The 17,350-nt window shown below is 39.4% G+C and overlaps 1 protein-coding gene across 2 annotated transcripts in view; it reads left to right on the top strand.

Moving 5' to 3' along the window:
* The first annotated feature begins 259 nt into the window (after window positions 1–259).
* LIPC (lipase C, hepatic type) overlaps window positions 260–17,350 on the top strand; it is a 63,660-nt gene continuing 46,569 nt past the window's right edge. The window contains exon 1 of one of the 2 annotated variants that reach the window (XM_055808238.1): window positions 260–410. In XM_055808238.1, the coding sequence (XP_055664213.1) occupies window positions 329–410 (82 nt within the window). In that variant the 5' untranslated portion in view covers window positions 260–328. The remainder of the gene's footprint in view (window positions 411–17,350) is intronic. The other variant, XM_055808250.1, reaches the window with a different exon arrangement.

Raw genomic sequence — 17,350 nt, 5'->3', positions numbered from 1 at the left:
ACCCATGGCCTTTAGCCTGAATCAGAGCACAAATGTCCTGAAGTCCACTGTGTTCAGAACCAAGCACTGTTGAGAAAGGTAGGAGGACCAGATCCAAATTATTTCTGCCACAAATGGCGTAACATAAAAAAGAAGAGGTCTGAAAGAGGCAGATTCCATTTTCACTTCCATAAAAGGAAAGGCTGGAGCAATCAGTGGAGAGGAGAATTCAAGGTTAATGATTAACAGGTAAATAATTACTTGCAAAGCACTGATAATTCTCTCCTTTTCCCATCTCTTGGCAGAATTTAGCAGTGCATCCCCCAACTCTCATTCAGAGAAAGAAGAAATGAAAAGTCTGCAACTTCTCTCATTTTTGTTGCTTTCTTGTATCATCACCCCAGCAAATACATATGGAGGAAAGAAAAAAGGTAAGATCCTATCAAACATAAAGAATGATCATGAACTGTTTTTGAAATGTTTATGCTATAAAAATTCAGCAGTATTGACTGTCTGGTCACCAACATGTTGGGGTTTGGGGTTTTTTTGAGTGTTATGTTCCCTTAAATATGGCATTTAAAACTGTCTGTGTTTACTGGAAAGTGTAGTAGTTTGCAATTATAACAAACATTTTTCAGGGGAAATCTATACATTCTGAGACTACAGACTTAAGATAATCTGACCTTTAACAAAACTTCTGCTGAAGCTAATTTAAAAATGCATTAGTTTGAAAATACACACTGAACTGATATCAGCTATAATATTCTTGGGCTTGGTTCTATAAAATAGATTCAGTCTCCTACTATGAATGAAAATTTCTAGCTATCTGACAGTGTTTAAGCTTTCATTTTCTGAGTTGCATAATGTAGGCTGCCTTTCACCTCAAGTGTGATGAATATCTTTGAGTGAGAGAGATACATCTGCAGTATGTTTTGTAGAGAAGTACTGTGGAGGATTTTTATCATTTACATGGTTGTACAAGCATTTTCTATGCATTTGTGACACTGCACATTATGTCGCTATCTATGCGACTCGAGTATGACAGTGCATCTCAAATGCATTTAATGAAACCTCTCTAATGTGATTGACAAAGAGGATTCCATGGTTTTCTTCCTTGTTTGCGTCATACATAGCAAGCATTAGTTTTCCTTCTTTATCTAACTGCATTTCTAATACTTTGAGTCTGGAGGGGATAAATGTAGCTTTCTTCTTAGTTGGAAATAAAGCAAGATATGCACATTCACAGAAGTATGGCCTCTTTCAGTAGCGTGTTTTGCATTTATGTTAATTTGTATTAACAGTTTTAGAAACCATTTGCTATAAAAATATATGTAATAGGCACAGTGATTTCAATCTACAGGAGGTGGAACCAGATTTCTTTGATTCTACACATGAAACTTCCCCTTGGGTTTCATTTTGAATGATGTAAAAGTCCTTGAATTAAAATGCAATGAGAACTGTAAGTTTCAATTAATGCCATAACTTGGCTTGGCTTAGCAGGCAGCAAGGCCTGCACATCCTTAACAGTCGCTGAACCTTAGCAAGCTATGTAGAAACCTTGATCAAATTCTGTATTTTGGAGAGAATAAAAAGATGAGAACACTAACTTTAGTTTGAGGCTTCTCTCGCATCATCTTTGCCCAGATGTATTCAGGCTCCACTGCGTGCTTAAAGCTTAGTTCACCTTAGATAGAAATGCAAGGCAGAGAGAGCAAATCACTGCACTCCCATTCTTTTACAGCCACAGGTCTCGCCTCGGGCCAGCTCAGCGTTCCCCTGCCCCCCATCTGTGGCACCATTTATAGCAAGGTCATTCACTTCACTCTCTCCATCCCCCTTTCCCCTCATGACCTAGTATTCCCATGTCAATGGACTTCACTTGTTTGCTTATTGTTTCTGCAGCTTGAAACCTTGCTTGTGGGCCAGAAAAGGCGGATCACATGTCATACTAGTGTTCTTAGTGTGCTGAAGTAAGAGATTGGTTTGAGAAACAGAGCAGGTTCATTTCTAAAAATGCAAAAAAAAAAATCTACTGTGTTTTCTTCTAGAGGCTACCCACAGCCTAACTAGAGCTGCTACAGAGAGTAGTTAGCAAGGTTAAAGGCACTGATATTCCATTATGTTGAACTCGGACCCTCATCTCCTGCCAGATTTAAACCAGTACAACTCTAATTCCAACTGTTCATTTAGGTTAATGTACACTTCAGCACCTTTCACTCCCTTGTTTTTCCCCAGCCCAACCTCCGATGCACCAGCTTTGTCCAGAAGATAATGTAACTCACGCTCGTGAAACTTTGCCTTATTTCTGTTACCATTTGATTCAACAGTGTAGCTCAGATAGCTCTGCCTTTGCACAAAATCGGCTCCAGCATGTTACCCATACCCACTAACCTCAAGGAGTCTTTTTCTTCATTTTACTTCTCAGAGAGGCAAATCCATTTGCCATAACGGCATATGCAAACGGCAAATAAAGCTTTAATCCTCACTAAGGGAGGGCTGTGAAGATTTTAGCCCTACATGAGAAGCCTTTTTAATGCTGTCAAGTGGAAATAGCTTTCAGTGAACATGGTATATATTTTGCCTGAATATCCTTCTATGTTGGAGCTTGCTTGTTCTTGCTTTAGCAGGAACTGCAACAGTGAACAGTATAAGGAGCTACAAAGCCTTCTCAAAGTTGAGTGTCTGGCAGATAATTTTAGCAGAAGCAGTTGCCTGGAAGGGAATCATCCTGTAAAAGAACAATCACTGTGTAAAAGCCCTTCTTCTTTGTTTGTACCCAGCAAATAAACAACTCCATGCTTCAATTTTCTCTGTATCATTCTATCCACCTACACAATACAAGAAATTACATTGTAAAAGAAGAATTTATAGGAATTAGACTGCAGCAGGTAAATCGCTGTAGATAGGTGTATGCAAATCTTTTTGATCAAGTTATGTACATACTATACATACATACACACATACATATTATAAGTTCTTATTTTATACTAATTATGTAGAGTAGGATGGACTGCATAACCAAGTAAACACAACATTGCATTTAAAACACACACTGAGGTTATTCTTAAAAAGCCACAGAGTGTTTCTTAAATGCCATGGTTTTCTTGTATATTTATATGGCAGGAAGTAAGTTTGGCATTTTTTGGCAAAAGTTCATTATCTAAAAGCAGCATCCCGGAAAAAGACCAGAAATAAGCACCTAAAACAACATCCCTGAAGTTTAGCCAAGATGATTCTTTCTAAAAGCATGCAAAAAATATTTCAACATAAGCTCTTATTTATTTTGATTCTTCTCCTGAAAACATAAAACTAGGTGGGAATATATTCCATTATTCCACTTCATGGTGTAGAGCAGAATTATACCGTTGTTGACATGAAAAATCATGTTGAGCTAGCACTTTTTACTTGATGGTCTCACAGCTGGCAGTTCAGCTGGACTACTTTTTCTCCCAAAAGAGAAGGTAACATCTTAGTTGTCGTCCAATTCTGTTATGTTTTAAGTATTACAGGGCTAACACCTTAAGATTATAACATAGACCATGGGAATGAATTATACAGAAATTTGAATAGCTGTTATGTTTACTTTATTCCCCAATAGTATTAAAGAGATGTAAAAGATGTGTTTGGTATATCAAATCCTCTAAAGCCTAGATAAAATTCCTCAATAAAATGCAATGTACGTGGAGTATACTGTATCAGATCTGAAAAACTACAAAAATAATTTCTACTTAAAGCTGAAGAACTATTAGAAATGCAAGAAAAATATTAGATTCAAAAGCCATTAACTGTAGAGATAAAGAACTAGTCTGCTAAGATGATGAAATGGTTACCTTTGACATTGAAGGTGAATATCACTTTTACTTTCTAACATTTCTTTAAAGTCAACAACAAATATTAAAAATGTAGAGAAGACCTTCCTTTTAATTCCTTGAAGCATATTCAGTGTAATAGTAATCTGTGCCTTAATCTTCCATTAATTCTGTGTGATTTGGGTTTATACTAAATGACAGAAGAAAACAGACCAAAGCTGGCAAAATCACAGGATACTAGTAACCCAGTCATACTTCTAGTTTGAGAGAAAATTATAATTTTCCAGCAGAGACAGAAAGCTAAGATAGCAAACTCAATTCCTTTCATGGGACAGAATGGCACAGTAATCTGTTCCTCCTATCGAAACTCCTTGCTAAACTGTCCAACTAGAAGTTCAAACTCAGCTTGAACACGCTCAACCTTCCACTGTCTTCAGGTAGACAAATTAAGTATCTCATAAGTTTTGCGCTACTTACACACCATGGTTTGATGGGTGGCTGAATTTCAGATGAGCAGTTCCATGAGCAGCAGAACTAAGTTTTGTTCCCAGTCAATTAGATCCTACGTATCCTAAACTCCTCATATCCTAAACTCCAGCTGTGCTTCCATTACGTTCCTGCTCCAAGGTTCTCAGTTCCTTTCCCCATCTCTACAGCATTTCTATACTCCTGAATTATGCCATGATTTATTGCCCCCCATGGTGTCCCAGCACACTAGCTTCCTCATGTACCTTACATAAACGTCACTAGGACCCTCCTCAGTCTGAGATCCGCTCCATGGTCTCTCTCCTCAGCCCTACACTACTGTCACCTCCTCATGCCTGTCACCTAGCATTTTCTGCCTTGCTCTGTGTACATGTGACTGGATCAGGGGTATGCTTGTGTCTTGACTAGCTAGTGCAGACAGGCTCACAGACCAGATAGTAACCGGCCCAGGGCTGCTCACTGCACCAAGTGGGAAGTTACTACTCTCCTGTGTTTGGTATCAGTGCTCAAACAAGACCAAATTCCAGGGAGAAAATGGTTTGAGCTAATTGCATCCTCAATGCCTGCATGAGTTGAACTCAGGCACAAGCCGGTCCTCTCCGAGTTTCTCTGTCTGATGAACAGCTGGTTGTAATGACAGCCACAGTGCAAGCTAACAGCTAAGCTCTATGGATAAGCAACACACTAGAATTAAATATTTACTTGAAACCTATCTTAATGCAACAGCAAATGCATTGCTACAAGGGTCTCTCTTCTCTATCCAGCTGTTGATTTTCAGAAAACATGTAGGAATTTAGTATTTGATACCTCTTTCTCTATATAAAGTTGGATTTAAATTGGCTCAAAAATATACTATTTTTCTCTCCCCTTTCTTCATATGCACAAATATATCATGATTAAAGCCAATGGAAACAAGACTAAAAAACATTAATATTTCTAATTTACTTCAATGGAGTTTATGCATCACCCCTGACCTTGAAATTCAGGTCACTTCTAGTTAGATCGTTTAAACAGGGATTCAGGAGCTAAATTTTATGACATACCAAAATATTGGTCCAAGAAATCCTGGAAGCTGGGAGTTCTGATGTGAGGGTACTAACCAGTTACAACTAATGATCTCTGTTATGCTACTATTAGGAAAAGTTCTACAAATGTATTTGCTGCCATTTTCTGAGTGGCTGCATTTCAGAAATATCGTATATATACACACCATTTGCAATTTTCTCAGATGTTTTAGAATTCTACCAACATTTCTACCATCTAAAACAGTTATTCTTCATTTCAGCACCTTAAAAAAATCTACAAATACAATTTCAGACATAAATTTTCACCAGAGTCCAAAATATAACTGTAGTCTATTTGAAGACCCTTTGCTTTCTCCCGTGAAAAGAGACAATAATGGGAACTCGATCGACAAAGGAACTATCCTATGAAACAAGTTTCAGTATTCCTACTAACGCAAGTGACTGAACATCTTAATGAGGAGCTTAAATTCACCAGAGGATTGTAATTCACTTGACTTCAGCATTACATTCTTCTGACTACTATTGGTTCGATAGTGGTTGAACTCATATGACACTTGAGAAACTTGAACATAGAGAACATTTCTTGATAACGTGGCAGAGTGCAGTCTAATTGCTTAACTCATTTTCTTCCTTTTTCTCTCAAGGTTATAGGGTTTTTTTAATATATATTTAGTTTTAATGGAAAGTAACTACCAATAAAAACATTCATTATTAAAGAGAACATTTTTCTTTTCTGCTTATTTTGTCGTTCACTCTAGGTTTATGTTGCACACTTCATTTTGGAAAACAGTTACACCTAATCCATGTGGAGCTTCAGGGTTAGTAAGAGGGTTGCATCAACAGCAGTGCAATATTGATGATGTAGCTCATAACACCATATGGTCCCCTAGGGTGGCCTTAGCACAGTGACCTTTTTTTCCTATATGGTAGTTAGAGTTAAAAGACTGATTGCTGAAGCTAAGCTGGACTCTTTATACAGTGGAATAGCTTGGCAGCAGGTGGATGGGCCAGCAGCCACTTCCAAGCAGCATGATTAAGATTTCCTGGCAACATAACCAGTAACTGGCAAAAGGGACAGAAGGGGCCATCTATCTGCACATGCCAAGACTGGGTGATAAAGTTCACTGCTTTGGCAAAAGGCCAAATGTGAATTACAATTCTTGAAAAAATAATAAATTTAATGTCTATGTTCCAAGTAAAAAAATTATCGCTCTCACATTTTGTACCCTTTCTTCTAGAACAATACACCAATTTTTAAATTATATTACTATGACATTTTTCTCGCTTGTTCCTTTTAATTTAAAAAAAAATTGTTACAATTGCTAATACCCTTAGGAAGCATTGAAGGCACAGGATTGCAGATCCTTACGCATACCCATTATAATTAGCCAACGGAAGTTTTTGCTGGTGCTGAAATGCTTCTAATACAACATGGTTGTTTCATGGTTGTGGAAAAAGGAGTTTGCTTAAAAATACTCAGACATTCTTCTGCCCTCTGCAATTTGCTTGCCCAGTCCAGTGAAATCCATATGAATCTTTTTACCAGCATTACTGCTTGTATTTGGGCTCCTACTTGGCCTCCAGACTTCATGGTGTTGCACCAAGTGCAACAAATAGCTGTCAGGTAAATCAGAGAAAGAAAATGACAAAAAAAAAATTATCTAGAAATATTGAATATGAGTGGAGAAGGTATTTAAACACATACCGTTCTCTGAAATAAAACCAGCATGTCCCACCTGAAAGATCAATTTTTTTAGAGAAACCCTCAAAATTTCTGCTATTTTTAAATATTTGATCCAAATACCACTTTCTAATTTTGTGTACTGGTTTACTCCCTAAGTGAAACTGGTGGAGACTACTTAGAGAGGAATACTGAACCACAGGGGAGATGATGACAGAGCAAATCCAAGGACAAAAAGTAAACCATACACGTTTGATCTTGCTTTGCCCCTGGAGTTAACAAACTCCCACAGAATTCTGCTACATTAGCATGTTATCCCACATCTTAATGCTAACTTTGTCAACAAATATATTGAAACACTGCTGAAATTAAATTTTTCATTTTAAAATCTTGTGGCTCTACTTTATGCATCTCAGACTGAAAACAATCTGGAGTACCTGACTGAGGGATTCCAGTCAGTCTTTCAAGCACCACTCTTTTCCCTTTCAGCAACAGTGTCATAAGGGATGCTGGAAGACACCAGTTAGGGTTTAACTGCATGTTTGCCAATCTGCACTTCCAAAAGCTACTCAAATTAGGGATTCTGTCGAATTGGGGTGGGAAGGCTGTGTGTGTGTGTTCTTTAGTTATACTAATAAAAAAACATATACTGAAAAACTATCAAAATGTATTTTGATTTATTTACCAGGCAATTCATTGTTTAATTAATTTATTGTCCAAGCAATGGTCACGACTTCAGACTAAAACCTGTCCAGAACACACCTGATTAGAATTTCATGAGTTGTAATAAAAATAGTAGTAACTAAATTTTATAGGCTTTCAGACAAAAAACACGTTAAGAAATTATACTTACTATTTAAGAGGGTAGTATTTTTATTAGTTATATTTCCATTTGATTATTTTCTGTGTTGTGGTGAAGTAGAATTGCTAGTTTTCATATTTATGTCACTTATACTTTTAACTTAAGATGACAGAGCCAATGCCTTCAAGGTTTCCTCTTCAGGCACTGGCAATGGGAAGGGAAAGGAAATGGGAGAAACTGATCTTTTTTTTAAGGGGGAATTGTTTGGTCAATTTTTATTCACTCTAAACAAAGCATTTTCAATGGTGTTATTTAGGCAACGTTTTCGCCCCAGAGTTTACAACCTTCCAAGGTTTTTAAAAGTTTCATCACTTTTAAGAATGATGGATGCTATGTAAAATTGTTATCATTATTTTCAGAAAGTCAGAAATGCAGTAGCTTTCATGTAATTGATTACTGTTACCGAAGCAGTGCATTGCTTTCAGTGCCTGAACCATCAGGAAGAAATAACAATATGAATTAGCAATGTTTTTAGGGCACATGGAAAAGGTTTGACCTCTAATTTACTGTGCCAGATGTATCATTTGTAAACTACACATCTTTCTTACTGAATTATGCCATGCAAGAATCCCAAAAGCCTTCTACAGGTATTGAATCAAGCCATTAGTAGCTACTTAAATTCTTTTTTAATACCTAACCCTAGACTCCAGTCCCTATTAATGCTGCAGTATCACTCTTCTGCAACTCGGAGTTAGCAGTTTTCAGACCTTTCAAACATCTGTACAATTTCGTAATTGATCTTGACTAAAATAGCTTATGTCTATGATAACATATAGATTACCACCTCCACAACAGTACTGAACTAAACTACAAGGAAACTTGACAGCCCTAATTGCATTTCATGAGTTTATGCAAATGAGAGTAAGCTGGATGTAGCATGACCTAGAGCAGAGGTTCACCATCTTTCACAAGACTTTCACAGAATAAATCTGTGCAGGATTCCCCAAATTTGCTGTTCAGGTTAAGGACCAACTGCAACGAGGAGAAAAAGGGAGTTTTCTCTGACACTTGAAAGCAACCTCAAAACAGTTTTTCAAGAAGCAGTAGAGAGTTTAATGGACAGGATGTGTTCCTCTCTCCAAAGTACAGAGCAAACAGAGGCAGCTGACTAGATTACAGTTAATTCTCTGGTCTGTTCTCCTGTTAGTACAGAAATGAGCAAGGCAGGTTGTAAAGTTAGAGTCTAGACTTGGAAGAAAAAAGGGGACTTAGAACATTGGTATAAAAAACTCAGCTACCAGCATAAAGCATTAGTGACTAGACCTCTGCAGTGCTGGAAACTACACAGAAGGCCAGCTGGCACATCATCGAAAAATCTACTGTGCTCTATATCCATCATGCTTAACTTCTGCTTACCTGGGAATAGAAATTAAAGCTTGTTCTTTTAATTGGGAACAGTTTTTTGTAAGAAACATAATAGATAATTGCTTTCTTAGTAGATAACATCAAAGAGTCATGAAGCCTGAGATACTAAAATGAGGTGTTTATATCAGAAATCTTTGTCTATAAAGCTTGCTCAATAAGGCTCTATAAAGGCTCCTAAAAAAAAGAAAAGTCAGTCTGCAGTGATTAAATTGCTGTTATGTGTTTCATTGACTACTACAATTGCAATTCTGTCACCTTTACTCATACTGGGTAGTAACTACTTCATTATCCCCAAGCTCACTTGGATACTACCGTACTCTGCCATAAAAAAAGTGAGAGCATCTAGGCACTGCCTTCACCGAAAAGACAGTATTCCCACTGGTTCCAGTACCTAAATGTGCTTTCTGGTATACACCAAGGTCAGTACAGAAAAAAGAAAAACTGAAAGCATTCTTCTGGCCAATAAATAACATTTCAAAAATACACAGAATGCATGCTAGAGGAGGTTGCACAGTAACATTCAGGTGGGGTTTAGATGTCTCCAGGGAAGGAGACTCCACAGCCCCTCTGGCAGCCTGTGCCAGGGCTCTGCCACCCTCCAGGGAAGGAAGTTCTTCCTCACACCCAGCTGGAGCTGCCTGTGTCCCAGTTTGTGCCCGCTGCCCCCTGCCCTGTCGCTGGGCACCACAGCCAAGAGCCTGGCCCCGTCCCCCTGACACCCCAGTCAGGTGTTTGTGTGCGTGGAGAAGATCCCTCTCAGCCTTCTCCTCTCCAGGCTGGGCAGCCCCAGCTCTCCCAGCCTTTTGTCATCAGGGAGACGCTTCAGTCCCCTCATCATCTCTGTAGCCCCTCACTGGACCCTCTCCCATAGTTCCTTGTCTGGAACCGGGGAGCCCAGCACTGGGCACGGCTCCAGCTGGGGCCTCACCAGGGCAGAGCAGAGGGGAGGGTCACCCCCCCACACCTGCCGGCCACGCTCCTCCTCGTGCACCCCAGGGCACCGCTGGCCCCTTGGCCACCGGGGCACACTGCTGGCTCGTGGGCACCCTGCTGTCCCCCAGCAGCCCAGTCCCTTCCCCGCAGAGCTGCCCCCCCAGCAGGGCAGCCCCAGCCTGTGCTGCTGCGTGGGGCCGTCCCTCCCTGGGCAGGACCCTACGCTGGCCTTGGTGGCACTTCCCCGTGTCCCTCTCCGCCAGCTCTCCAGCCTGCCCAGGTCTCGCTGAAGGGCAGCGCAGCCTCTGGGGGGGCAGCCGCTCCTCCCCGTTTGGTGTCACCAGCAAAGGTGCTGAGGGCGCGCTCTGCCCCTCCACCCAGGTCACTGGTGAAGGAGTTGAACAAGGCCGGGCCCAGCACTGACCCCTGGGGACACCGCTGGCCACAGGCCTCCAGCGCGACCCTGCGCCGCTGGTCACAGCCCCCCGAGCTCTGCCGTTCAGCCAGTTCTCAGCCCACCTCACTGCCCGCTCCTCTAACCCGCGCTGCCGAGCTTACCTGTGAGCGTGTTGTGGGAGACAGTGCCAAAAGCCTTGCTGAGGTCAACGTAGACAACAGCCACCGCTCTCCCCTCATCAACCCAGCTAGCCATTCCATCAAAGGAGGCTATCAGGCTGGTCAGGCATGAGCTCCCCTTGGTGAATCCGTGTTGACTACCCCTGATAACCTCCTTTTCCTCTGAATGCTTTGAGGTGACCTCCGGGATGAGCTGTTCCAGGGATGGAGGTGAGGCTGACTGGCCTGTAGTTTCCCGGGTCCTCCTTCTTGCCCTTTTTGAAGACTGGAGTGACACTGGCTTTCCCCCCTGTCCTCGGGCACCTCTGCCATTCTCCATGACCTTTCAAAGATGATGGAGAGTGGCTTGGCAATAATACCCTGCCAGCTCCCTCAGCGCTCAGGGGTGCAACCTATTGGGGCCCATGGATTTGTGGGTGTCAAGTTTAAGTGATCTCCAACATGATCCTCCTTGACCAAGGGAGAATCTTTCTTTCTCCAGACTTCTCCTCTTGCCTCCAGGAACCATAACTTTTTTAAGAAACTTCAGCCAAGGAATGTGCATCTTAGCAACCTCTGGCTTGGTAGTGTCAGTATTTCTAAGGAATGTAATGGAGATTATTAACTGATCCAAACTTACAGTCTTTGATCCAGCTCCCAAAATAGACAGTTGTGCTGCTTACTATTTTAATCTCCCTAAGTCATAGCTCAGATTAAGTGGCAATAGAAAGGGCTGCTGACTACCCTGTATCCTTTTATCTGGAATTTTAGTTGCAGAAATGAACACAATTACTGCAGGGGTTTAGAGAATAAAAATAAACCCAGGAGTGTGACATTATCTCATCCAAAAGGAATCTTTGCACATTCCTTCTCCCAAACCCATCTCTGAATTTTAGCAAATTCATAGGATTTGCGCTTTGGATTTGTTTGGTTTCTTTCTTTTATGATTCTGTGCCCTCTTCTTTCTAGCCCTGTTTAGGAAGATTGTGTACATCCATAAAAAATCTTCACCTTTACAGAACACTAAGTGCTAGTCAATGAATTCCATTGAAGATACCTACATGGTCTTAAGATGTATCGAGCCATTCATTTAAATTAAATGTTACTCTCCTCCAAATACCATCAAATAGCCGATAATTATGAGCATACCAGAAATATTTAAGCTATTAGTTACTTTCCATCTATGAAGTATCAATGTTACTTCTTAAGCTGGCTTAACAAAAAAACCAAAACAAAACCAACAAACAAATACCATTTCTGGCTTTGGATATTTTGAATATGATAATCCTGATGTGCAGAAAGGAACTGAATTCTCAGACATCCAAGAGCTGCACTGCATCCATTCAAGGATCAGGTACTCTGAGCTCAGAAGGACTTCTTACACTGTATGCTTCCGATCAGCATTTAGCACTGAAACCCCAGCACATCATTGCTTCTGATCTCCTCTTTACACATTCTGGACCAAATCCAGAGTTATCTGAACAAATGAGTCTTAGGTTTTTAACAAATAATATTTTTTTACAGTTACTCAGTAACCTACTTTAAGTAACAATTCAACTACTGAGTACCTGTGTCTTTGTTTTTCAGAGTAAACACAGCCATACAACTTAACTGTTGCACCACAGACATCCGTGGATTCCTAAAATTTCCAGACGGAAGATTGTGTGTTTCAGATACTCCTTTATTTCATGAAAATATTCTTTGATTTTAGCCTAAGTAAAATTAATGATGATTGAAATTATTCTAAGTATAATCAACTTTTATTAAAGCTGGTAGTAGATTTTCCCATGGATTTTCTGTGAGCTGACATTGCCTAGAAATTGCTACTTTGATTCCAATTGTACACTCTTGGATGGTGTGGGTAGTTGGAAAACGCAGTAAACCAATATTTTCCTTCTTGCTGTGCAGCAAGTTAGTCCCTCAGTCCATAACTGTGTTCCTGAGGCAAGCTTCATTGACCAGAATAAGGTGATCAAATGTGAATATTCTTTGCTCTTTGATTTTTAGAATGCCCTTTAACAGTATAACCAAAGTAAGACTAAGGACATGAGTTATGCCAAATTAAGAATCTAACAGAAAATCAAATACTTACATTAATAAGGGGTGACATTCCACATCTGTCTGGCTCTGGGGGAAAAACCAAGGCCTCAAATACTTGATTTTTGTGTTTTATACTTAACTAGTGTCCAGTGATGGCTTGTTTTGAAGTCTAAAGGAAAGGGTGTAGGTCATTACACAGTGACATTAACAACTTAAGCAGCCCTTGCCTCGGGCCACTGTTGCAGGTACTTCATAAGCTCCTCCATCATGCCAGTACAGCTGCTTGCAGTAAAACAGCTTGGAAACTGATCCAGTTGAAAAATAATCCTATTTTTTCCTGGTGATCCTACTTTTTAGTTGGATCAGCTCCCTGAGCTTGCTTACTGTGCAATAAAGCAGCCAGCTGTACTGAGACAATGATGGAGACAACAGGAGGTCAGGAATGACTGGGTGGCAGCAAGATGGGGAAGAAGTCTGCTTACTGTTGCTCTGAAGTGTTGCTGGCAGCACTGAAGCCAAATGCCTACTTAGGAAGTAAACACCCTAAACATTGAGTCCTTTTCTTAATTTTTTTGTTTAAAAATTTTATCCTCAATTAAAAAAAAACAACAATATGCAGTCTACCTTATTGGTTTTCCCCATAACCTAATTTAAGAAAAATAGCATTTGAAAAAACCTAAAACATTATACACTTTACAAAGGAATAAGCAGTAGTAATAGCACTATTTGAGCTGACAAAACAGTGGAAGACACTTTTCACATTCAGCCCAGGCATAATAATTTATTGATTTTTCTAAAAATTCCTCTCAGATCCTAAAGACTACAGTGGCCAGATTCTGATGTCATTTACATCATTAAAGCTTTGAGGTTATACCAGCAGTTTCTGTGAAGCATTCTCCATTGATTCTTTTGTCGGAGAAAAAAGAATTTAACCTTTGCCCTTCTGTGAATGATTATAGTGATTTTATTTATAATCCCTGGGCCTACTAGAATTCTAGATACACACCACACCACCACGCCCCAATTTAATTGATTGATTTCCAAAAATCACTTTAGAAAAAGAAAGAGAAGTCATAAACCCCCTTATTTTATCATTCCAATGACAGCTCATAAAAGATTGCAATTCTTTTTTTCCAGCTAATGTTAATATTTGCATTGGAAAAGTCTAGGGTAATCTCCTTGAAAATACAATTGTTTTCTGCACCATCAGCAACCTATTAGCCAGACAAAACAAAACTCTCATACCTTGGAGCCTTTTGGGTACTTGCTCAAATTAAAGCTTTCATTTCCCCCAGACCCTCTGTACATATTTCAGCAAACTAACCATGTAAGAAGTACCGAAATTAGAGAGAAAAGGTTTAATTATGAATAATCCAATTCCTGTTTCAATCACTTTCCTATTATTATTTCTGGTTTTAACAAGGCTACTTAGCTTACAAGAGAAATCCCTCTAATAATGGAATTCTAGTGTAGTATTTTTGAGATCTCTGCCTTTTTTACTCAAGATTCCCCATCACCACCCACTCCTCTTTCATTCATACACAAACACGCACTTAGTTAATTGTGTGTGATCACTAAACAAAGAAAAAGGAAGGCATGAGTCCCTAATCAGACACGACAGAAACAAAATCTCTACCCTTCAAGGACAGGGTAATTTCTGTCAGGCATTTTAAAGCCAAGGCAGGTCATTGAAGTTATTATTAGCTTTAATTAGCACTCCCACAAGCTGTTGAATTCTTTACCTGCAGCCAAAGGGCACTCAATATGGTGCAGAATTTGCTAACATCTTTGAAAGAATCACAGAAATATCTCCTCTTTAGAAACACAGGTCTATTGCACAGGAATATGCTTTTGGTAAAATTGTGTCTGATCCATGTACCAAATGATATATAGAAGCAGAGATATGATGAAACTGTTCCAAAACAAAGAAATTCTACAAACATCTAAACAGAATCTTAAAGAGAAAATGAAGACATCTGGCCTTACTTATTAAAGTGGTGCTATATTTTAAAGTTTCTAGCAGGTTACAGATAATGCATACCCCAACTCACTTATAATGCTGGTTTTTTTAAGTTAGTGTTTTATGTAGGGATTTGAAGACAAGTCTGTCTGAAAACTGATTTCTTCCCCTTGTGAGCACTGCCCCCCCCCCCCCCCCCCCCCCCGTGAGCAGAATTAGAGACCTGAACTGAATCACACAGCTCCAAATAAAATACCGATCCTAATTGTGAAATTGGCTAAGAACTGATGAAAGCCCTGTAAGCCACCACTTTTGTTAGGCACATTTCTAACAAAGTGCCATAACAAGGAAGCCTGGCAATAGCTCTCTTTAGTAAAAAACTATAGAGCAGTAGGATTTATTTGAAAGAGGGGAGAAAGAAAATGTGTTAAAATCAGCTATTTTGGGTCTAGAAGATAATCTACAGTGTGACCTTTAGTCTAGAGATAAATTTTCTACAAAAAGCAAGCAAAATTGTAACAGGGTTCGAAAGGTAATGTATTATAAAAACTAAAACTAGTAAAATATTTATTGTAGAACCTAATACATAGGAGCCTGGCTCCTTTAGGACAAAAACAAGCTGCTATTCCCTATGACGAGAAGTTGGAAACAATGGAAAGCCTTAAAAGACACAGGCAAGACATGTCTCCAACTACTATTCCTTGCAAAAGTGAAAAGCAGAAAGAGAGAAACACAAAATAAACACTGCTATGTTTACAAAAATTCAAGGCCCTGCCAGTGCAGCTTGACAGGCAGCAGCTCTTCCATTAGCTGGACGTGCAACCCACCAGCTGAAAGCTAACAACGGCCAGCATCCAGACATGGGGTTGCCTGTGTGACTCAGCTACATTCAAGTTTGTGTCTGTCACCAACAGGCTGCAACTTTGCTACAAGCTCCATTTAGCAATGCATTCTCTTACTGTAGGCATTTTCATACAACCAAATGTCAAATGACAGAGCTGGGAGCAAGGACCCTAGAATATACATCAGTCCCTTCCGTGTGACGCTACACATCCTGCTGTGCGGTTGCAGTGGTCAGTCAGCTCCTTTTGACTTTATCCTTAAAAGTACCACTCAAAATTTTAAAAAACAACTCCGCAACTCCGAATCATCAGTAATCTTACTGGTCACAATTTTAGCATGATCAGTATTACCTCTACTTTAACTTAGACACCAATAAAACCCAAGCTTCTAGGTACTATTAGACAGTATTCAGTGCCAGGAATGGAATCTGTATCTTTAGCCTGCTAGTCCCATTCTTGAAGCTATTTTCTTTTTTTACACTGCAGACAGAAATGTATTCCTCTAAAATTAATATACAATAGCATCAAAATTCTGGCCTTCATTCCCACAGTAATAGTACCATTAGGAGATGAATCAAGATCATTGCTTTTTTATTTTTAATATGTACTTTTTGAAAAGGAAGTGCCACAAATAGAGATGTGACACCAGCTGCCAATGAAGTGTCTGTCATCTTACATAACTTGCAACAATGCACATTTGTAGTGTTTTCATTACCTGACACCAGGGCACAGCAACAAGGTGTATTTCTAGAAATGCAAAAATTCACATGATCTATTTTCTTTAGTATCATGCCACCAGCTGATGGGTGAAATAATTGCCTGAAAGTGCATTGAGTTGTGTCATTCTGTTAAACTAATTAGGATGATGGGAATTCTGGAACTAATTCCCTAGACATCTAACTAAAATCCAGCCTTTTAAACACTATGATAGCAATTAATGTCAAATGTATCAGGAACATTTTCCTTCATGGGTGAAATAAGACAAATCTCTTTACAGGAACAAGCACTGCTGACCTGTAAAAAACTCTCAGAGAGGAACAGAACAAAATTTTCTAACCAATTGTGATGATTCTAGCCAGTTGGCTCATTAACAAGTCCATAAGGTTACAAAGTTAAGTAAAGGTTGACAAGCACTGATAGTATATAGGACCCTGGGATGCCTTGGATGTGCATTTAGATGTTCTGTTTACCAAATAAATAGGAGCTGGAAAGATTCAAAGAATGAGGATGGTGCTTATTTTAGGAGACTCTATATAAGCCTTCAAACTTGTGTTTCAAAAAAAAAATTTAGCAAAATTAGATAACTGAAAAAAAAATACATACAAAATCTCTATTTTTGTAAATGTGATATGAGACATCATGACTCTGGTATCTCAAGACCAGAAGGCATGCGTACTACCCTGTTCACTGACCGACTTCTAAATGAAAATAACCAAATGTATAATGCATATTTATAAGCAAACAAAACTCGGCTAAGTGAGTATGAGCATTGATAAGTGTTTCACTCACAATTTCACTTATTAAGGATTATTCACATTATCTCTAAATCACTTTCATTAAGAGTGCCATATGTTGCTGTTATATCTCTGAACTTTTTCCATTCTTTTTAGCATATCTAAATTCAAATGTTTCAGGCATTAAATATACTTTACAACAACAGCTGTTAGCACAAAGGAGGAATCTGACCCTATAAGAAAGTGCTTTGGCATACTCTGATATTTGTCTGACATTTCCAGTCAGCCAGTACATCTCTTGGTGAACCTGGAGCGTCAGCACAGTAGAGGCAGCAAGAAAATCCAGGGAATTATTAAGT

The sequence above is a fragment of the Falco peregrinus genome, chromosome 1 (genome assembly GCF_023634155.1).
Source record: "Falco peregrinus isolate bFalPer1 chromosome 1, bFalPer1.pri, whole genome shotgun sequence".
Taxonomy (NCBI): domain Eukaryota; kingdom Metazoa; phylum Chordata; class Aves; order Falconiformes; family Falconidae; genus Falco; species Falco peregrinus.
This window is presented reverse-complemented; position numbering and strand designations above follow the sequence as displayed.